The following is a 23,677-nucleotide window of genomic DNA, read 5'->3' on the forward strand; positions in this document are numbered from 1 at the left end:
AAAAATATCCCTAACGGTTTCAGAAGGTCATGTATACGGTACATTGTATTTCTTTATTTATTGTCAAATGAATATTTTAAAAAAATCGCTTGGTCAGTAAGGCCCAAAACTAGCTAGTCACTGTGGTGGTTAACATCAGGTAGTTATCGTTTTGTTATTTATTTTTTTAATCTTTGCTGAAAGCTTTAATCACACACCAAACAAACAGACCACACAATATGACACTAACACAGTTATCACAGGATATGGCCTAGTGTTAAACTATGCACTTATTGGTATTTTTCACTTCACTGTAATTTTGCAGCACTCAGCAACCCTTGCTGCCCTCACAAACCTCGCTTGCAGTTTCTGTAGCTTGAAGCTCACATTTTAATCAAAAATATATTTGGTAAGTACCTCATATCCATTTTATATAGCGAGATGTAGCACTGGGTCATATAGTCAGTGTTCACAGAGTGCTGTTGCATTGTGTTTCTTTTGTATTTTCAGCCATTGTGACGTACACTTGCACATTCATTCCACAGGACATGCTGACCAGCTTTGTGCTTTGTTTGTTATTATGTTATATTGTTTAGATAACAGAAGATTCTGATAAAAGAATGGCCGTCCTAACACATCACTTTGTCAGACATCCAGCAAAACTGTATGAGGCATCTTATGAAACAACCATAAAAATTTCAGGTATGTAACAATGAAAATTACTAGATAACTGCTATCATATTCAACATTGGGATTTGGTGCAAAGCCGTTGAATTCTGTTTTGTCTGATTCATTTGTTTGATTTGTTTTGTTTGATTCATTTGTGTGTTTAAGAAATTTCCTTTTCTTTTCACAATAATAATCAGGACCAGTGTCAGGGCTGTGCGACCTTTGCGACTGTGCAGGGGGCATCACCCTGGACTCCGGAAGGGAGTGCCAGACAGTCCCCCTTTGCTGGCCATCTGATCAGGTCACTTTATCTTTCGGTTTCTGTGCGCTCCTGCTCTCAATTGTATGTGTGTCCATCTGTGAACACAGATATAATTGAGCAGTATGTTCAGGGCCCTGGTCACATGATGTGCAGAGAAGATATGAGGTAGAGTGCAGGAAGACAGAGTTCAGTGCAGTGTTGAAGGACCTGTCAGGGGTGGAGTTTCTGTCCTACATGTAAAGGAGAGGTTTCTCTTCTATTATGTTTTCACTTACTAGTAGTTGTACTTCTCTCCGTATGACGTTCTCTGATACTCCTGTCCCTATAATTTTCACGGTTTCCCAATAATAACAGACTGGACATGCTGGGAACTGTAGTTCTCCTGTCACTATTATGATGTTCTGCAACATCTGAGGTGTGTATTAGGTTTTGTTTACATCTGCGCCAGTGACTTTCGCTGTTCTGCTCTGTCATAAGAGCACAATGAAATCATGGTATTTCCAGATCTCGCCCATTACAGATGACAGCATCTGACTTAGGCTACTTTCACATTAGCGTTTTTCTTTTCCGGCATAGAGTTCCGTTACAGGGGCTCTATACCAGAAAAGAACTGATCAGGCATATCCCCATGCATTCTGAATGGAGAGTAATCCGTTCAGGATGTCTTCAGTTCAGTCATTTTGACTGATCAGGCAAAAGAGAAAACCGTAGCATGCTACGGTTTTATCTCCGGCGAAAAAGACGGAAGACTTGCCTGCATTTTTTTTCCATAGGAATGTATTAGTGCCGGAACCGGCATTCAAAATACCGGAATGCCGGATCCGTCCTTCCGGTCTGCGCATGCGCAGACCTTTAAAAATGAGAAAAAAATAAATACCGGATCTGTTTTGCCTGATGACACCGGAAAAACGGATCCGGTATTGCAATGCATTTTTCAGACTGATCAGGCATTTTTCAGACTGATCAGGATCCTGATCAGTCTGAAAAATGCCTGATCAGTCAGAAAAAATGACATGCGTTTGCATACAGTTTGCCTGGTCAGGCAGGCAGTTCAGTCAACGGAACTGCCTGCCGGAATCAAACAACGCAAGTGTGAAAGTACCCTGATCCTGCTGAGTATGATGAGATTTGATGTTTTCTATCATGGAGCCAGGCAGGCTGCAAAATTGTGTCCAGCCTTTATGACCTGATTTGCAACTGAGGCCCCTAACACAGATGTGACTAAAGCCTTATGTGTTTGTGTTTTGTATTATCAGATAATCATGTTCTTCAGCAGCTGAGGTATTAGAAGGTTCTGCAGCAGCTGAGGTGTATATTGTGAGGTTCTTCAGCAGCTGAGGTGTATATTGTGAGGTTCTCCAGCAGCTGAGGTGTATATTGTGAGATTCTGCAGCAGCTGAGGTGTGTATTATGAAATACTGCAGCAGCTGAGGTGTGTATTATGAGGTTCTGCAGCAGTTAAGGTGTGTGTTATAAAGTTATGTAGCACATTATGCCTCAGTGTAAAATATATAACAGGCCCCCAGGCTACTGTTTTAATACTGGTGTTTTGTTATATGGCGGAGGGGTATTTGTTCCTACAAGCCGAGATATGACTGCTACCTCTTAACCCACTATAGCTACGTCACTGGCCAAAGAGACCCTTCAGTCTTTGGGAGAACTTTTCATGAGGGTCTGGGACAAATGAGGAAGAAAAAAAAGGTGAATGACTCCAGTAGAGAATTTTTGGCTGGATTAACCCTTAGGCCTAGTTCACACGACCATATGTCTTTTTCTGTGTTTTGCGGTCCGTTTTTCACGGATCCGCTGTTCCGTTTTTGAGTTCCGTTGTGTTTCCGTTTCTGGTCCGTTTTTCCGTTCCGTTTTTCTGTATGGCATATACAGTATACAGTAATTACATAGAAAAAATTGGGCTGGGCATAACATTTTCAATAGATGGTTCAGCAAAAACGGAACAGATACGGAAGACATACGGATGCATTTCCGTATGTGTTCCGTTTTTTTTTTGCGGACCCATTGACTTTTATGGAGCCACGGAACGTGATTTGTGGCCAAATATAGGACATGTTCTATCTTTCAACAAAACGGAAATACGGAAACGGAATGCATACGGAACACATAAAGTTTTTTTTGCGGAACCATTGAAATGAATGGTTCCGTATACGGACCGTATACGGACCACAAAAAAACTGCCCGTACACTCGCAAAAAAAACGTTCGTTTGAACTAGACCTTAGGATAATGGAGTTTTTTTTTAGTTTTTGCATTTTCATTTTTCTTCCCTATTTTGCTTGAGTCATAACTTTTTTATATTTTCGGTCACATAGCTGTATAAGGGCTTATTTTTTGCAGGACAGGTGGTGCTTTCTACTGCCACCATTAATTATGGCATAAAATGTAGTGGGAAGCGGTAAAAAAATTCCAAATGGAGTGGAATTGGAAAAAATATGCAATTCCTCCACCGTTTTACAGGTTTTCTTTTCCCACAGCGTTTTGTTTACGGCAAAACTGACCTATGCCCTTTATTCTCTGTGTCAGTACGATTACAACGATACCCGATATGTATAGGTTCTTTATGTCTAAATAGTGTAAAAATGAATTAAAATTTTGATAAATTTTTTTATATCACCATATTCTGACCCCCATAACTTTTTTATACTTATGTCTACTGAGCTGTTTAGGGGCTCATTTGTTGTGAAACATTCTGTAGTTTTTATTGATACCATTTTGGAGTGTGCATGGCTTTTTGATCAGATTTTATAAAAAATTTTGGGTAAGAGATGCAATGGAAAAATTGTAAATCGGCCATTTTGACCCTTTTTTCTCTTACGCCATTACGCCAGTATGGGTGTTTTTGGTTGCGGTGATACCAATGATGTTTATATTTATTGTTATTTAGGTATTTATTTTTTAATTATACGGAAAGTGGGATGATTTAAACTTTTTATGTTTTTTTATTTTTTAGCATTTTTGTTTTATTTTTTTGTGATGATTTTGTGGCTCATATGTGAACCTATAAATTATGTTTTTTAAATTTTAATTTTGTTCTATCAGGGATTTTTAAAATGCCATTTAAACTCAATGTTGCTCATTTCTCATCCTGGCCTGCCATTTTGTGGCCAAAATAAGAATTGTTCAGCCCAACTACTGATGCCCCAATTGGCAACACGGGGCATTGGTAGGAAGCTTGCGCTTCCGGGTTTTTTCGGATTTAGATGCGTGATCTCACTTGGTCATGGCATCTAAAGAGTTTAATTACCGCGATCGGCATTATTGCCGGTCACTGTAATTAGCTGCAGAGATCTGTCGGCCATGGTGCCCGCTGCACGTGCAAGCGGGTGCCATGTTTACATATCGCACACCTTTTACAATATTTGAAAATTAATTTATTAGCAAGTAAGGTACTTTTTAATTAAAGGGGTTGTCCGAGTTATGAGAAAAAAAAATATAGCACTGAAAATCTGATGGGCAGCAATATATAACTAAGCTAAGCAAGTTTTATGCAAAAAAAATATATATATTTCCTCATTTCCCTGGTTCATTTCTGGCCCTTTGTTTACATGCAATAAAAACAATCTTTGCCCCTCCCCCTGCACTGCTAAGGGAGTGAATACAAGTGCTGCCCTGAGTGACATGTCTGCCTGCTGGCAGACTCTGCAGCATGTTGTATGTGTAGGACTACAAGTCCCAGCTGTATAATTACACTGCTAAGGGAGTAAATACAAGTGTTGCCCTGAGTGACATGTCTGCCTGCTGGGAGACTCTGCAGCATGTTGTAAGTGTAGAACTACAAGTCCCAGCTGTATAATGACACTGCTAATACACACAGGATCTTCCCCCTACCTTCTTGTGCAATGCTCTCTCTAGTCCTTCAGCTTCTGTGCCCAGAATTGTCACTGCCTGCTAGCTGCCTGCCTTCAGTCTGTGCAGCTGAAGGGGTTAAGAATCCTAGCAGAGAGCAGAGTGAAGGGGGCGTGGCCAGCACAGTGACATCTGGTTTACAGGCTTGTAAACAACCTTTATCAGAGCAGGGAGAGAAGCTGACATCACAGGTCATTTGACCCTCAGTGAAATCTGAGAAACCAGCCACTGGAGATAAAGTGAGTTAATTGGAAAGCTGTTACATTTGCTTAGTTAGGAACATAGAAAGAACAAAACAATAACTCTGATAACCCCTTTAATTCTACAAAGGGGACACCATTTGCCTAATCTGCCACCAACTACCTTGTCCTATCCCTGACTATGTTCTGATTTAAACTGTATCTGGGTCCTAATGAATACCACTACAACCAGAAGGACTATATTAAAAACTGCACATCCAATATATATATATATATATATATTTATATATATATATATATATAACATATCAATCTTTATTTAGCACCACACAGTGTCGGACTGGGGTGCCTGGGGCCCACCATACGGATACATTCAAATATTACCTGCTCACACAGCATAAAGATACTACCAGATGATTGAATATGGTTGTCCCGAACAGCAGGCACGAAGTGGCACCTCTATACAGAAGACTACTTGTGCTATGCCAAAAATTATCACTGGAAAAAGAAAAGATTACTGTAAATACAAGTTTAAAAGGCTACCTTTTATTGTGGCTGCTTTGTCTCCCAGTTTTTTCATGCCCCTGGTCCTTGCAGCTGATGTTCAGACAGCTTTCATATCCAAGTTACATTACCATAAAATATTTTGGAATCTGCTTTTTCAAAATAACTTGTTCATTCTTCATAAAAAAATTTATAAAAATAACCATCAACTCAGAATTTGATCTGAAGTCTTTATTTTTTTTTATTAAGCTTTTATACATATGCATAGAAAATTAAAAGGGTTTTTAGATTTTAATATTGATGACCTGTCCTCTGGATAGATCATCCGTATCTGAATAGTGGGGGTCCGACACCCAAGACCCCCCACCGATCAGCTGTTTGAGAAGGCAGAAGCCTTCTTCCAGCTTACCAAGCACAGCGCCATACATTGTATAGCAGCTGTGCTTGGTATTGCAGCTCAGCCCCACTCCCTTCTATGGGGTTGAGCTTCTCCTAGGCTACGTGACCGAAGAACATGTTGTCACTGGCCTAGGGAAAGCTGTGAGAAGGCCAGGGCGTTCACAGGAGTACAGGTGCCTTTTTTTTTTTTTTATAAATCTTTATTACAGTTTTTTTTTCAATTCTTACAAAATTTTCACCAAACAGATCTACATAGGTTAGTTACACAAGTTAGTTTTGCACAACCTCTTGTCTCTTATACCTACATAATTACATAGAATAAAAACATATACCTACTTCCCCCCCTGCCCACCCATAGTTAGTCGGTTGCCACACAGAAAAAACAAAAAAACAAAAAAGAAGAAAAAAAAAAAATATATATATATATATATATATAAGAAGTAAAGGAAAAAGGAAATTTTATACTCTCTCCGTCCACTGCCCCTCTCCTCCCCCATCCCTCAGTTTTTATCTAGCCATCTCTGCCACAGCCTGGCAAATCTGTGTTTTTTCTTCTGTCCGGTCAGGCAGAGCTCCTCACTAGCTATCGACATCCTTGTGCGGTTTTCCCATTCTCTAGCCGTGGGGGCCTCACTCCCCCAACCCCCCCTCCCCCCCCCCCCCCCCCCCCCCCCCCCCCCCCCAGTGCCCAACTATACACTTCCTGGCTTGGAACAGTAGTTTGGTTGCAATCTCCCTATGTTGAGACCCTTCCACACCATCCAGCACCCCCAGGATGCATTCCTCAAAGTGTCTAGGCACTGTAAACTGGTGGTATTCCTCTATTTTATCAATTATTTTTACCCAGTAGTTTTGAATTTTTATACATTACCATAATATATGTATATCGTCCACCCCTATCTCTCCGCACTTTTGACAGGAAAAAACTTTAGTACTATAGTACTTCATTAGCTTTTTGGGAGATTAGTAGAGACAATATTTTATATTGAATTGGATTATTCTATAAGAGAAATTCCTTGAAACCTTAGTTTTTGCCTGTATAACTGAGTCCCAAAAGTCTTCCCGTACAGGTTCCAAAGTGCCCTGCCATTTATGAGTGAGATTATCAATTGCTCTTCTATTGTATTTTTGATCTTGAGATCATTTTCTTGCCAGGTCTTAACTCAATAATATTTTCCAAAGGCTGTGGCAGGGTACCTATTTGTGTGTCCCTCCCTATCATCTTATACAGTGCATGTTTTAGTTGTAGATAGTAAAGTCCCGACCCTATATCTTTCAGTTGGTATTTCCTTTTTAAATTTTCATATGGTATTATATCCCCTTCCTCTCATACCTGTCCCAATTTATATATCCCATATTTCCACCAGATCTTCTGCTCGATTAATTATAACTCTGTAAGGCTAGTATTATCTCATAGTATGGTGTCTACATGTAACCCGGTTTGGGACCATAGTTCCTTTGCCATCTTCCAGCTTTTGGCCATCAAGAGGATCAGGGGTCTGTGTTTGCCTCCCTGTTGGGCAAGAATGCCCGTTTCCATGACTTGAAAAATATTCTATTTCTCCATTCTTTTGTTTATCCCTGTTATTAAATTTTTGTAATTTTGCGAGTTACTCCATGTTATCATATTTTTTATAATCCCTGCCCTAAAAAAGAGCTCCAAGTCTGGTACGGACAGTCCACCCTCCCTCTCCGGGATAGTCAGTATCTGTGCCTTTATCCTCGTTTTTTTTCCTCGCCATATTAAATCAGTCACTAAGCTAGCTATTATTTTAAAGTACCTTTTAGGAATTATCGCAGGTGTATTCCACAGAATGTAATTTAGGGAGGGCAGTACACACATCTTGACCAGTGAGATGCGTCCCGCCATCGACATGTACAATCTTTTCCATATCCCTATTTTCTTCTTTATTTCCTGAATTTTAGGGACCACATTTAATCTAACATAATCATTGGGATCTGAAGTAATCTGGATTCCCAAATATTTAACGTGTTCATTCATCATCTTGATTTCCAACTGGCCCGGTCTAAAGTTGTTCAAAGGGTCAATCGGAATGCATGCTGATTTGGACCAGTTTATACTGAGTCCTGCATGTCTACCAAATTGTTCGAATACCTGAAATATCCTGTTCAATGATCCATGTGAACCCACAAACAGCATGATGTCATCCGCGTACAAGGCAATTTTGTCCTCGTGGGTGCCATATCTGAACCCCACAATTCCCGGATCCTGTCTAATCATAGCTGCAAGTGGTTCAATAGCTATAGCAAAGAGCAGAGGGGACAGGGGACATCCCTGTCTGACCCCCTCTGCCGATCGCTACGCTGTCAGAATGTTCTCCATTTACAATTACCCTTGCCGAGATTTCTGTATACAACAGTTTTACCCATGTCACAAAGCAGTCCCCAAATCCCATTTTTTCCCTTGTGTTAAATAGAAAGGGCCATTCTATCGTGTCAAAGGCCTTTGAGGAATCGATAGTTACAATCAGCCGTTCTCCGCAGTTTGTGGGTTCAAACTGGGTGTTCACAAAATATCTCATAATATTCTCTGTGGTAGTCCTGCCCAACATGAATCCCGCCTGATCCTCATGCACAAGCACCGAAATCAGCTTCCTAAGTCTATTTGACAGGACCTTAGCTAGTATTTATACCACATGCAGTATATATATGCACAACTGCATGTGGGTTTGAGCACCTCCTGCTAATGCCAACCTGTCTTCTTAGTTTGTATACTTGATCACACTTATCCTAAAGCCAGGGAAGGACCCGGCCCTGATGGATTCGTACCGTCCCATTTCACTGATTACTACAGATAATAATCTGTAGTAATCAGTGAAATGGGACGGTACGAATCCATCAGGGCCGGGTCCTTCCCTGGCTTTAGGATAAGTGTGATCAAGTATACAAACTAAGAAGACAGGTTGGCATTAGCAGGAGGTGCTCAAACCCACATGCAGTTGTGCATATATATAGGGGAGCAAATCCTGCACTCTGCAGTCTCACTAAATCCTCAAACTGATTTTAAAATTGAGAGATTAGTCAACATGTCCTACGGTGTAGAACATGTCTAAGCCCGGACACCACGACAAGGTTTCTCAAGTAGCCCGGGACCCTACACTCTCCTACCTGAGCCGTATGGGCGATACCAGGAGCCAGTGGGCAAATTACAGGAGCATAAGGCCGACTCGCAAACAACTCACCAGTTACCTCCAGCATGTGGCCATGCTTGCAATCGGAGGAGGGAGGAGTCTGTGAGTCCCACTCAAGACTTGCTGATATGTCCCAGGCCTCACAGGTGCACCTAAATGTGACCTGTAGTTGGAAAACAGGCACATTTAAATAGGAGTTTATACACCTCCAGGAATCTATATATACAAACTAAGAAGACAGGTTGGCATTAGCAGGAGGTGCTCAAACCCACATGCAGTTGTGCATATATATAGGGGAGCAAATCCTGCACTTGTGGCCCGTTGCTAATGGCAATCCCCAGCAAAATGCATACAATGGAGGATGCCCGTGGCGAACCACAAGTACCACAATAGACATCCTACACAAGGTAACAAGTGCGGATGTCATAATTAATATAACAATATAACAAAACAATAACAAACACGGGTGCACTCTGCAGTCTCACTAAATCCTCAAACTGATTTTAAAATTGAGAGATTAGTCAACATGTCCTACGGTGTAGAACATGTCTAAGCCCGGACACCACGACAAGGTTTCTCAAGTAGCCCGGGACCCTACACTCTCCTACCTGAGCCGTATGGGCGATACCAGGAGCCAGTGGGCAAATTACAGGAGCATAAGGCCGACTCACAAACAACTCACCAGTTACCTCCAGCATGTGGCCATGCTTGCAATGGGAGGAGGGAGGAGTCTGTGAGTCCCACTCAAGACTTGCTGATATGTCCCAGGCCTCACAGGTGCACCTAAATGTGACCTGTAGATGGAAAACAGGCACATTTAAATAGGAGTTTATACACCTCCAGGAATCTATATATACAAACTAAGAAGACAGGTTGGCATTAGCAGGAGGTGCTCAAACCCACATGCAGTTGTGCATATATATAGGGGAGCAAATCCTGCACTTGTGGCCCGTTGCTAATGGCAATCCCCAGCAAAATGCATACAATGGAGGATGCCCGCGGCGAACCACAAGTACCACAATAGACATCCTACACAAGGTAACAAGTGCGGATGTCATAATTAATATAACAATATAACAAAACAATAACAAACACAGGTGCACTCTGCAGTCTCACTAAATCCTCAAACTGATTTTAAAATTGAGAGATTAGTCAACATGTCCTACGGTGTAGAACATGTCTAAGCCCGGACACCACGACAAGGATTCTCAAGTAGCCCGGGACCCTACACTCTCCTACCTGAGCCGTATTGGCGATACCAGGAGCCAGTGGGCAAATTACAGGAGCATAAGGCCGACTCACAAACAACTCACCAGTTACCTCCAGCATGTGGCCATGCTTGCAATGGGAGTCCGGGCTTAGACATGTTCTACACCGTAGGACATGTTGACTAATCTCTCAATTTTAAAATCAGTTTGAGGATTTAGTGAGACTGCAGAGTGCACCTGTGTTTGTTATTGTTTTGTTATAAGTGTGATCAAGGCCTCCCGCATAGAATCTGGCAATTTCCCCTCCTGCTTCGCGGACTCCCAAACTATAAGCAGTTTCGGAATTAATATTTCTTTATATTGAGCATACACCTCAAACGGGAGCCTTGTTCTTTACTATCCCATTTAACATCTCATACACTTCTAGAAGGGTTAAGGGAGCTTCCAGAGACTTACATTGGTCAATTGTTAACCTCGGGATATTAATTTGATCCAGGAACTTTTGTATTTGCTCTGAGTTTTTTTTAAGCTTTCTTCTGTATATATCAGCAAAATATTTTTGAAAAAGCTCTATTTTAGCTGTTTGCTCAGTATTTTTATGTCCCATTTCATCCATTACACTGCGTGCAGAATTATTAGGCAAATGAGTATTTTGACCACATCATCCTCTTTATGCATGTTGTCTTACTCCAAGCTGTATAGGCTCGAAAGCCTACTACCAATTAAGCATATTAGGTGATGTGCATCTCTGTAATGAGAAGGGGTGTGGTCTAATGACATCAACACCCTATATTAGGTGTGCATAATTATTAGGCAACTTCCTTTCCTTTGGCAAAATGGGTCAAAAGAAGGACTTGACAGGCTCAGAAAAGTCAAAAATAGTGAGATATCTTGCAGAGGGATGCAGCACTCTTAAAATTGCAAAGCTTCTGAAGCGTGATCATCGAACAATCAAGCGTTTCATTCAAAATAGTCAACAGGGTCGCAAGAAGCGTGTGGAAAAACCAAGGCGCAAAATAACTGCCCATGAACTGAGAAAAGTCAAGCGTGCAGCTGCCAAGATGCCACTTGCCACCAGTTTGGCCATATTTCAGAGCTGCAACATCACTGGAGTGCCCAAAAGCACAAGGTGTGCAATACTCAGAGACATGGCCAAGGTAAGAAAGGCTGAAAGACGACCACCACTGAACAAGACACACAAGCTGAAACGTCAAGACTGGGCCAAGAAATATCTCAAGACTGATTTTTCAAAGGTTTTATGGACTGATGAAATGAGAGTGAGTCTTGATGGGCCAGATGGATGGGCCGGTGGCTGGATTGGTAAAGGGCAGAGAGCTCCAGTCCGACTCAGACGCCAGCAAGGTGGAGGTGGAGTACTGGTTTGGGCTGGTATCATCAAAGATCAGCTTGTGGGGCCTTTTCGGGTTGAGGATGGAGTCAAGCTCAACTCCCAGTCCTACTGCCAGTTTCTGGAAGACACCTTCTTCAAGCAGTGGTACAGGAAGAAGTCTGCATCCTTCAAGAAAAACATGATTTTCATGCAGGACAATGCTCCATCACACGCGTCCAAGTACTCCACAGCGTGGCTGGCAAGAAAGGGTATAAAAGAAGAAAATCTAATGAAATGGCCTCCTTGTTCACCTGATCTGAACCCCATTGAGAACCTGTGGTCCATCATCAAATGTGAGATTTACAAGGAGGGAAAACAGTACACCTCTCTGAACAGTGTCTGGGAGGCTGTGGTTGCTGCTGCACGCAATGTTGATGGTGAACAGATCAAAACACTGACAGAATCCATGGATGGCAGGCTTTTGAGTGTCCTTGCAAAGAAAGGTGGCTATATTGGTCACTGATTTGTTTTTGTTTTGTTTTTGAATGTCAGAAATGTATATTTGTGAATGTTGAGATGTTATATTGGTTTCACTGGTAAAAATAAATAATTGAAATGGGTATATATTTGTTTTTTGTTAAGTTGCCTAATAATTATGCACAGTAATAGTCACCTGCACACACAGATATCCCCCTAAAATAGCTAAAACTAAAAACAAACTAAAAACTACTTCCAAAAATATTCAGCTTTGATATTAATGAGTTTTTTGGGTTCATTGAGAACATGGTTGTTGTTCAATAATAAAATTAATCCTCAAAAATACAACTTGCCTAATAATTCTGCACTCCCTGTATACAGTGGATATACTTATTCTTTTTTGTTTGGGTTGCTACCAAGGCCGCTAGTTTTTTCCCGGGGATATGTGCATGGATGTAATTATCCCTTACATAGTTTTCTTTTTTTGTTGTTCTGCCAATAGGAACAGTTCGTCCTTTAGTATCGAGGCCTTCTCTGTCCAAGAAGTATAGTTTTGATCTGTAGGATTTGCAATATAGTTCTTTTCCACTTTTTCTGCCTCGCCTTCTAATTTTATTATTTTCTCCCTTATTCCTTTCTTGTATAACCCGGTATATTTTGTAATAATCCCTCTAATAAAGGCCTTGGCTGCCTCCCATACTATTTTGACTGTCGTTGATCCGTCGTTTATCTCAAAGAACTCTCCTATCTCTCGCAAGATCTTATCGTGTGTGTCCATCATATTTATCCATCCTATACTTATATTCATTTCTCTTTTTTTTATTTTTTGTGTTTTAATATTTATATTAACCACTTGCCGCCGCGCTAACGCCGAAAGGCGTCATTGCGGCGGCTCCCCCAGGCTACGCTAACGCCGATTGGCGTCATCTCGCGTGAGCCGAGATTTCCTGTGAACGCGCGCACACAGGCGCGCGCGCTCACAGGAACGGAAGGTAAGAGAGTTGATCTCCAGCCTGCCAGCGGCGATCGTTCGCTGGCAGGCTGGAGATGAGTTTTTTTTAACCCCTAACAGGTATATTAGACGCTGTTTTGATAACAGCGTCTAATATACCTGCTACCTGGTCCTCTGGTGGTCCCCTTTGTTTGGATCGACCACCAGAGGACACAGGTAGCTCAGTAAAGTAGCACCAAGCACCACTACACTACACTACACTACACCCCCCCCCCCCCCGTCACTTATTAACCCCTTATTAGCCCCTGATCACCCCTGATCACCCCATATAGACTCCCTGATCACCCCCCTGTCATTGATCACACCCCTGTAAAGCTCCATTCAGATGTCCGCATGATTTTTACGGATCCACTGATAGATAGATCGGATCCGCAAAATGCATACGGACGTCTGAATGGAGCCTTACAGGGGCGTGATCAATGACTGTGGTGATCACCCCATATAGACTCCCTGATCACCCCCCTGTCATTGATTACACCCCTGTCATTGATCAACCCCCTGTAAAGCTCCATTGAGATGTCCGCATGATTTTTACGGATCCACTGATAGATGGATCGGATCCGCAAAACGCATACGGACGTCTGAATGGAGCCTTACAGGGGCGTGATCAATGACTGTGGTGATCACCCCATATAGACTCCCTGATCACCCCCCTGTCATTGATTACCCCCCTGTCATTGATCACCCCCCTGTAAAGCTCCATTCAGATGTCCGCATGATTTTTACGGATCCACTGATAGATGGATCGGATCCGCAAAACACATACAGGCGTCTCCCTGGAGCCTTCCAGGGGGGGTGATCACCCCATATAGACTCCCTGATCACCCCCCCTGTCATTGATCACCCCCCCGTCAGGCTGCATTCAGATGTCCGTATGATTTTTACGGATCCACGGATACATGGATCGGATCCGCAAAACACATACGGACATCTGAATGGAGCCATACCGGGGGGTGATCAATGACAGGGGGGTGATCACCCCATATAGACTCTCTGATCACCCCCCTGTCATTGATCACCCCCCTGTAAGGCTCCATTCAGACATTTTTTTGGCCCAAGTTAGCGGAATTATTATTTTTTTTTCTTACAAAGTCTCATATTCCACTAACTTGTGACAAAAAATAAAAACTTCTATGAACTCACTATGCCCATCAGCGAATACCTTGGGGTGTCTTCTTTCCAAAATGGGGTCACTTGTGGGGTAGTTATACTGCCCTGGCATTCTAGGGGCCCAAATGTGTGGTAAGGAGTTTGAAATCAAATTCTGTAAAAAATGACCAGTGAAATCCGAAAGGTGCTCTTTGGAATATGGGCCCCTTTGCCCACCTAGGCTGCAAAAAAGTGTCACACATCTGGTTTCTCCGTATTCAGGAGAAGTTGGGGAATGTGTTTTGGGGTGTCATTTTACATATACCCATGCTGGGTGAGAGAAATATCTTGGCAAAAGACAACTTTTACAATTTTTTTTATGCAAAGTTGTCTTTTGCCAAGATATTTCTCTCACCCAGCATGGGTATATGTAAAATGACACCCCAAAACACATTCCCCAACTTCTCCTGAATACGGAGATACCACATGTGTGACACTTTTTTGCAGCCTAGGTGGGCAAAGGGGCCCACATTCCAAAGAGCACCTTTCGGATTTCACCAGCCATTTTTTACAGAATTTGATTTCAAACTCCTTACCATACATTTGGGCCCCTAGAATGCCAGGGCAGTATAACTACCCCACAAGTGACCCCATTTTGGAAAGAAGACATCCCAAGGTATTCGCTGATGGGCATAGTGAGTTCATGGAAGTTTTTATTTTTTGTCACAAGTTAGTGGAATATGAGACTTTGTAAGAAAAAAAAATAATAAAAAAAAAATCATCATTTTCCGCTAACTAGTGACAAAAAATAAAAAGTTCTATGAACTCACTATGCCCATCAGCGAATTCCTTAGGGTGTCTACTTTCCGAAATGGGGTCATTTGTGGGGTGTTTGTACTGTCTGGCCATTGTAGAACCTCAGGAAACATGACAGGTGCTCAGAAAGTCAGAGCTCCTTCAAAAAGCGGAAATTCACATTTTTGTACCATAGTTTGTAAACGCTATAACTTTTACCCAAACCATTTTTTTTTTTACCCAAACATTTTTTTTTTTAACAAAGACATGTAGAACAATAAATTTAGAGCAAAATTTATATATGGATGTCGTTTTTTTTGCAAAATTTTACAACTGAAAGTGAAAAATTTCATTTTTTTGCAAAAAAATCGTTAAATTTCGATTAATAACAAAAAAAGTAAAAATGTCAGCAGCAATGAAATACCACCAAATGAAAGCTCTATTAGTGAGAAGAAAAGGAGGTAAAATTCATTTGGGTGGTAAGTTGCATGACCGAGCAATAAACCGCTAAAGTTGTGGAGTGCCGATTTGTAAAAAAGGGCCTGGTCTTTAGGGGGGTATAAACCTGTGGTCCTTAAGTGGTTAATTGTGTTATGATCCGAAACACCGCGTTGTCCATATTTCACCCCTTCAATTTCCAGTAAACCTTTCTCGTTTGTGAACACTAAATCTATCCGTGATAGACTCCTGTGAGTCTTAGAAAAACACGAGTATTTCCGTGAATTAGGGTGCATAACCCTCCGAGTGTTAATCCAACCCATTTCTTTAGTGATATTTTTTAGTTTGGATCCCATGCAGGGGCCCTGTTTATTCCCCAATTTACATCTATCTACTCTTACATCCATAACATTATTGAAGTCCCCTACCACCAACAGTGACTTATCTCCTGCCTTAAGTGCAATATCATAGATTTTTAATAGGACATCAATTTTAAAGGGAGGCGGTATATACACACTTGCTATTAGCCACGCTCTACCTTCCAATACACAGTCCAGCAGGACATAGCGACCTTCCTTATCTACAGTAGCTTTCACTATTTTTATATCTATATCCCAATGTATTAGTATGCTTACTCCTCTCGTGTATGCTGAGTACACTGAGTGGAAAGCATGTTGCATCCATGGTCTACCTATCCCGTCCTTAGTCTCTTTAGTCAGGTGTATTTCCTGCAAACAGACTATTGTGGGGAGAGATCTATGTATTGCATCAAAGACCGCTACTCTCTTGGAGCCCCTACTCAACCCCCTAATGTTCCATGAGATAATTCTCATATTTTTTGTTCATTATCCTAACCCTGGCCTGGATATAAAGGGCCCTCTTTATTATAAGAGAGTCGAAAATATTGAAGCTGGGAAAACAGGGAGATGGCACAACGGAGAGGGGGAGGGACAGCGGGGAATGGAAAGAGAGAGAGGAAGAAAAAAAAAAAGATGGCAGCCGGCAAGCCTTACCCATCCTTCACAAATGATCCAGGAAACCTAAGTCCTGGTTCTCTAAACTAGCATTCCCCTTACAGCACCCCCCACAACCCTACCCTCCGCTCAGCCCTTTATCTTTTCCTTAACCCATTCCCCCGCCGCCTCTGCTGTCTCAAAAAAACATGATTTACTTTCCCATTCAATTCTCAACCTGGCCGGGAACATCATTGAGTATTTAACATTCTTTGACAGCAATATTCTTTTCACATCCATAAACCGACTTCTTTCATTTACCGTTTCTTGTGTATAGTCAGGAAATATCATAACTGTTGTGCCCGCATACTCCCACCTCCCCTTCCTTCTTACACCGCGCAATATCTCCTCCCTGTTCCTGACCGAGAGCAGATTCAAAATCATTACCCTCGGTCTGGTACCTGGAGGGGGGGGGGGGGGGAGCGGACGTCACCTGCGTGCGTGCATGCTCCTCCCCAATCAATGACCACTGTACAGGTGCCTTCTTAAACAGTTGATTGGCGGGGGTAACTGATGTCAGACCCCCACAGATCAGATACTGATGACTAGGGATGAGCAGACCAGTGGATGTTTTCGGTTCGATGGGACCTGAACTCTGAACTTTGGGGCTGAAAAATGGCTGGCTGTAAATGAGCCAGCAGATGGAGGTCCGAGTGGAGGAGGAGGCAGATTTTTTTTTTTTTTTTACTTTTTGTGCAGCTGGTATACTTCTCTACTCTGCCAATATAAGACATAATAATCTTAAGCCAGGAGGTGGAGGTCCGAGTGGAGGACGTGGCGGGGTAGGCGGAGGAGGTAGCCAACAATTTATTTATTTTTTTATTTATTTAATTTTATTTATTTTCTTAAATTTTTGTTGTTTGTGGAGACCTCAAAACATTGGGAAATAGCAAAGAGAATGCACAAAGTCTGCTGGAGTATAACTGGCTGGTGCGGCCCTTATACCTCTCTAATCTGCCCAAAGTACGGATAAGTCTTGTGGGAGCCATGTCTGGTTCATTTTAGTCATCACTCATCCCCTTTCCCTGCCGTGCTAAACGCACGTTCGGACAATAGACTTGCTGCAGGGCGGGCCAGCACCTCCAAGACATAAAGGGCAAGCTCAGGCCATGTGCCCAATTTAGAGACCCATACGTATGGTTCCACCATGTTGCTGAAACGCTGCCTCCTACTAAGATGATCCATATCAGATGGTGGTGCTGGATGTTGTGGAGTGCTGTCACATTTTGGCCAGGCTAACCTAGGGTTGGACGATATCAAAAATATTCCCACGATAACGATATTAAGAAATTTATCGCGATAACGATATATATCGCGATAAATGCCCATTTAGAAGAAAAAAACACTTGGGGCCACAAGGAGACGTTACACTGTATGGGGCAGCCACAAGGAGACGTTACACTGTATGGGGGCAGCCACAAGGAGACGTTACACTGTATGGGGGCAGCCACAAGGAAACGTTATACTGTATGGGGGCAGCCACAAGGAGACGTTACACTGTATGGGGCAGCCACAAGGAGACGTTACACTGTATGGGGGCAGCCGGGCAGCCACAAGGAGACGTTATACTGTATGGGGCGGCCACAAGGAGCAGTTATACTGTATGGGGGCAGCCACAAGGAGACGTTACACTGTATGGGGGCAGCCGGGCAGCCACAAGGAGACGTTATACTGTATGGGGGCAGCCACAAGGAGATGTATACTGTATGGGGGCAGCCGGGCAGCCACAAGGAGACGTTATACTGTATGGGGGCAGCCACAAGGAGATGTATACTATATGGGGGCAGCCACAAGGAGATGTACACTGTATGGTGCAGCCAGGCAGCAACAAGGAGACGTTACCGTATACTGTATGGGGGCAGCCACAAGGAGACGTTAATTGTTATACTTTTATATGTCATTTTTCACCATTTCCGGTATCTGTAACTAGTCAATTGACTTCTAGTAACAACAAAAACATTACAGGGTTAATTCTGTACCAGAACGAGTGGTTTATAGTAGGGATGTCCCGATACAATTTTTTTTTAGACCGAGTACCGATACTCTTATTTAAGTACTTACCGATACCAATTATAACAATTAAATAAATAAGACATTTATTTTGTGACCACTGACCAACCAAAAGTCCAGAAAACAGCCCCCAGCCTCTGATCAGCCCCCCCAGCCTCTGATCAGCCCCTCATGTGCCTCTCCCTCTTATCAGCCCCCTCTGGTAACTCCCCCCCTAAGTATTAATCATTGGTGGCAGTGCCCCCCCAGTATTAATCATTGGTGGCAGTGGCCACAGGGTCTCCCCCCATCATTGATGGCAGTGCCCCCCCCTGTATTAATCATTGGTGGCAGTGGCCACAGGGTCCCCCTCCCATCATTGGTGGCAGTGGGCCCCCCCTCCCCAGTATTAATCACTGGAGGCCACAGGGTCATCCCCCCATCATGGTTGGCAGTGGGCCCCCCCTCCTCCCTCCCTTCCTCCCTCCCCAGTATTAATCATTGGAGGCCACAGGGCGTTCCCGCATCATTGGTGGCAGTAGGCCCCCCTCCCCAGTATTAATCATTGGAGGCCACAGGGTCGTCCCCCCATCATTGGTGGCAGTTTGCAGTTCCGATCGGAGTCCCAGCAGTGTAATGCTGGGGCTCCGATCGGTTACCATGGTAACCAGGACGCTACTGAAGCCCTGGCTGCCATGGTATGTTAGTGAGCAGCATTATACTCACGTGCGTTGTGGCCGCCGGGCGCTCCTTCTTCTGTCTGTGCGGCGCATTGCTAAGGCTTGTAGCCTTAGCAATGCACCGCACAGACCTATGAGAAGAAGGAGCGCCCGGCGGCCACGACGCACGTGAGTATAATGCTGCTCCCTAACATACCATGGCAGCCAGGGCTTCAGTAGCGTCCTGGCTACCATGGTAACCGATCGGAGCACCAGCATTACACTGCTGGGACTCCGATCGGAACTGCAAACTGCCACCAATGATGGGGGGACGACCCTGTGGCCTCCAATGATTAATACTGGGGAGGGAGGGAGGAGGGGGGCACTGCCCACTGCCAGCAATGCAGGAACTTAAGAACATTCCCGGCACTCGACCTCTGAGAGAACGCTGTGATCACCTGAGAGGTTAATTGCGCGGATAACAGCGTCCTCTCAGAGGTCGGGTGCCGGGAATGCGAGTTACATAATTCCTTCCCTCCCCCACGCCGGCCGAACTGCTAAGAGCGCCGCCGCAAGCGGCCAGCAGGTATCGGGGACATTTGCACGAATACAAGTACTCTGCAAATGTCCCGTATCGGTTCATGCTGGGGCGGGCGGCCGCAGATTTAGAAGCGGTCAGTGCACATGACCGCTTCTATGACGTCACGAAATACCGCGGTATTTAGGAAACTGCGATATCGCCATATCGCCTTTTTTTTTTAATACCGCGGTATATTGTGATACCGGTATATCGCCCAACCCTAGGCTAACCCTACCTTCTGAGGTGCTGGCCATCAGTGATGGCCAGTTCGCAGTTTTCGCCGACGAACACATTCGATCTGCCATCTTCACTTCCAAGTCCGGCGATGCAGAGGTAAGTCCTTACCTGTGCCTGCGCCGCGAGCCGCTCTGAAACACATGCGGTCACCGGGAGCAGGCAGTTCCAAGAACAGCCTTCATCGGGCTGTTCTTGGAACTGCCTGCTCCCGGTGACCGCATGTGTTTCAGAGTGGCTCACAGCGGAGGCACAGGTAAGGACTTACCTCTGCATCGCCGGACTAGGGAGTGAAGATGGCAGATCGCATGTGTTTGTCGGCAAACACTGCGAACTGGCCATCACTGCTGGCCATGCTCCAATTGCGTTGGGGACTCTCTCCTCAGCCTCGTGCCTCCTCTAAGCCCCCGTTGTCAGGTGGGAATGCCATCAGTAGTGCATCTACCATCGTGCGCTTGTACTCGTGCATCTTCCGATAGTGCTCCATTGATGGAAGTATGGACGGCATGTTGTCCTTATAGTGGGGATCCAGCAGGGTGGCTACCCATTAGTCAACACTGGTAAGATTGAAGGCAACTTGGCAGTCATTGCACAGGCACTGCAGCCTGTAGTTGCTCATGTATGCCAGGCTGCCCAGCAGCAATGACAAGCTGCCCTGTGTGGAAGGTGTATTGGTGGAAGGTGTGTCATTTGTGTCCTCTGTATCCCCCCAGCCACGCTACAGTGATGCCCGTGAGCTGATTTGGGTGCCACCCTGCTGTGAACGCAGATCCTTCTCCTCATCATCCTCCTCCAAAACTGTGCCCTGGCCCCTGTTGGAGCAGGAACCCACCCTTCGAGCCACCTGTGGATAACCGGCCTGATAACTGTGGGATTGCTCCCTGTTCCTCCTCCTCTTCCTCCTGTGCCACATCCTCATCTATCATCACCCAAAGTGTTTTTTTCAAAGAGTGATAGAAGTGGGATAGGAATGCTGTTGATAGCGTTATTGGTGCTGGCCATGTTGGTGGAGTACTCGAAACAGCGCAACACATCGCTCAGATTTAGAACATTTATGCCTGTTTCAGGCTCTGACTGCACAGCGTGCAAACCACCCTTGCCTTGTCGTCAGCACATTTCCTGAAGAACTGCTATGCCAGGGAACTCCTTTGAGCTTGCTTTGGTGTGCTCTGTCCCTGGGCCTGTTGGGCAGTAGCAGGTCAACTACCTGGGTGCTGGCAGCTCTGCTTTTGCACCCTACTCCCTCTTTTGCTGTGTTGCTGTAGCTGCATGACCCCAACCTCTTCCTCCGAACTGCACACGTCACTCTGATGACCTGGATGCCATGTGAAATCTAAGACCTCATCATCCTCCACATAATCTTCCACCTACTTCTCACACCTGCCCACCTGGCCGGTCTGCACAATGGACAAAGCCACAGCAGTTGCGCACGTGTGTTTCGTCATCAGCAGCAGAGACGCAGTCTCTGCATAATGGAAATGGGACGGATCCGTTATGTAGCCCATAGACTACTATTATAACGGAATGCTTCTAAAGGCATTCCGTTATGCATTCCGTCAAAAGTTCAATCATAGAATTGTGTAATGGTCTGTGGTAACGGAATCCATAACGCAATTCACCTTTTACCAGCAAACGAATCGTAGGCGAATTTCATAACCGGAAATTCGCTAATCTCTAGTTAGAAGGCTTAGAATTTTAGAAGCAATTCTTAAAACTTTTAAGAAAATTTCCAAAACCCACTTTTTTGAGGACCATTTCACTTATAAAGTCACTTAATGAGGCTTACATAACAGAAAACACCCATAAATACCCCAATTTAGAAACTACACCCCTCAAGTTATTCAAAACTGATTTTACTAACTTTTTTAACTCTTGAGGTGTTCCACAATAATTAAAGGAAAATGGAGATGACTTTTCAAAATTTCACTTTTTGGGCAAATTTTCCATTTTAATCCATTTTTTCGGTAACACATCAAGGGTTAACAGCCAAACAAAACTCGGAATCTATTACCCTGATTCTGCGATTTACAGAAACATCCCAACTGTGATTGTAAACTTCTGTATGAGTGCACAGCAAGGCTCAGAAGGAAAGGAGCGCCATATGGTTTTTGGAGAGCAGATTTTGCTGAACTGGTTTTTAGACACCATGTCCCATTTGAAGACCCCTTTATGCACCCCTACAGTAGACACTCCCATTTTGAAAACTGCGGGATAAGGTGGCAGTTTTATTGATACTATTTTGAGGTACATATGATTTTTGATCGCTTTATATTACACTTTTTTTTAGGCAAGGTTTTCTGGCAGTTTTTAGTTTTTTACAATGTTCATCTGACAGATTAGATCATGTGATATTTTTATAGCGCAAGTTGTTACAGATATCAAGTATGTCTATTTTTTTCATTTGTTTCAGTTTTACATAATAAAACATTTTTTTTTAAAAAATCATGTTTTTGTGTCTCCATTTTCTGAAAGACATATTCACGGGATGAGTTGACATTTTCATTGGTACCTATTTTAGGTACATTATATTTTTTGATAATTCAATATTACACTTTATTGGTCAAGTAGAGCAAAAAATTGTTGTTTTGGCACAGTTTTTATTTATTTTTTACAACATTCACCTTAGGGGGTAGGTCATGTGATATTTTTATGAAGCAGGTAATTACGGATGTGGCAATACCTAATATGTATACTTTTTTTAATTAATTTTAGTTTTACACAATAAAAGCATTTTTGAAACAAAAAAATGTTTGTGTCTCCATATTCTGAGTGCCATAGTTTTTTTATTCTTTGGGTGATTGTCTTATGTAGCGGCTCATTTTTTGCAGGATGAGGTGATGATTTGATTGATACAATTTTGTGGTGCATAAGTCTCCCTTTCCGCTAACTTGTGACAAAAAGTTCAATCTTTCATGGACTCAATATGCCCCTCAGCGAATAACTTGGGGTGTCTTCTTTCCGAAATGGGTTAACATGTGAGGTATTTATACTGCCCTGGCATTTTAGGGGCCCTAAAGCGTGAGAAGAAGTCTGGGATATAAATGTCTAAAAATTGTACGCATTTGGATTCCGTGAGGGGTATGGTGAGTTCATGTGAGATTTAATTTTTTGTCACAAGTTAGTGGAATATGAGACTTTGTAAGAAAAAAACAAAAAAAAAATCTATTTCCGCTAACTTATGCCCAAAAAAAAATTCTTCTATGAACTCGCCATGCCCCTCAAAAGTGATCTTTTTATAGCGCCGCAGCGATTTTACGGTGTTTTTGCAGTGATCAGAAAAAAATAATTTCTGTCACTGCGGTGGGGCGGACTGAACGCAAGTGTGCGCACAAGAACAGGCCTGATCGGGGAACACTGCATTTTTTGTAGAGCCTGGCAATGTGCGGATCCGCAAAATGCGGAAAGCACATTGCCGGTGTCCGTGTTTTGCGGACCCGCGGTGTCCGTGTTTTGCGGATCCGCGGATCCGCAAAACACATACGGATGTCTGAATGGAGCCTTACAGGGGGGTGATCAATGACGGGGGTGATCAGGGAGTCTATATGGGGTAATAAGGGGTTAATAAGTGACAGGGGGGGTGTAATGTAGTGGTGTTTGGTGCTACTTACAGAGCTGCCTGTTTCCTCTGGTGGTCGATCCAAGCAAAAGGGACCAGGTAGCAGGTATATTAGACGCTGTTAACAAAACAGCGTCTAATATACCTTTTTGGGGTTAAAAAAATCGCATCTACAGCCTGATCTGATCGCCGCTGGCAGGCTGTAGATCCACTCGTTTACCTGCCGATCCTGTGAACGCGCTCGCCTCTTGCGAGAAGACGTATCGGTGCGT

General features: G+C 43.5%; 1 protein-coding gene across 2 annotated transcripts in view; it reads left to right on the forward strand.

Moving 5' to 3' along the window:
- The window catches only part of PGAP1 (post-GPI attachment to proteins inositol deacylase 1), a 1,296,519-nt gene that overhangs the window by 399,909 nt on the left and 872,933 nt on the right, over positions 1 to 23,677 (forward strand). For both annotated transcript variants that reach the window (XM_040441657.1, XM_040441658.1), the window contains exon 8: positions 576 to 681. In XM_040441657.1, coding sequence (XP_040297591.1) covers positions 576 to 681 — 106 coding nt within the window. The remainder of the gene's footprint in view (positions 1 to 575; positions 682 to 23,677) is intronic.

The sequence above is a fragment of the Bufo bufo genome, chromosome 7, assembly GCF_905171765.1.
Source record: "Bufo bufo chromosome 7, aBufBuf1.1, whole genome shotgun sequence".
Lineage (NCBI taxonomy): Eukaryota > Metazoa > Chordata > Amphibia > Anura > Bufonidae > Bufo > Bufo bufo.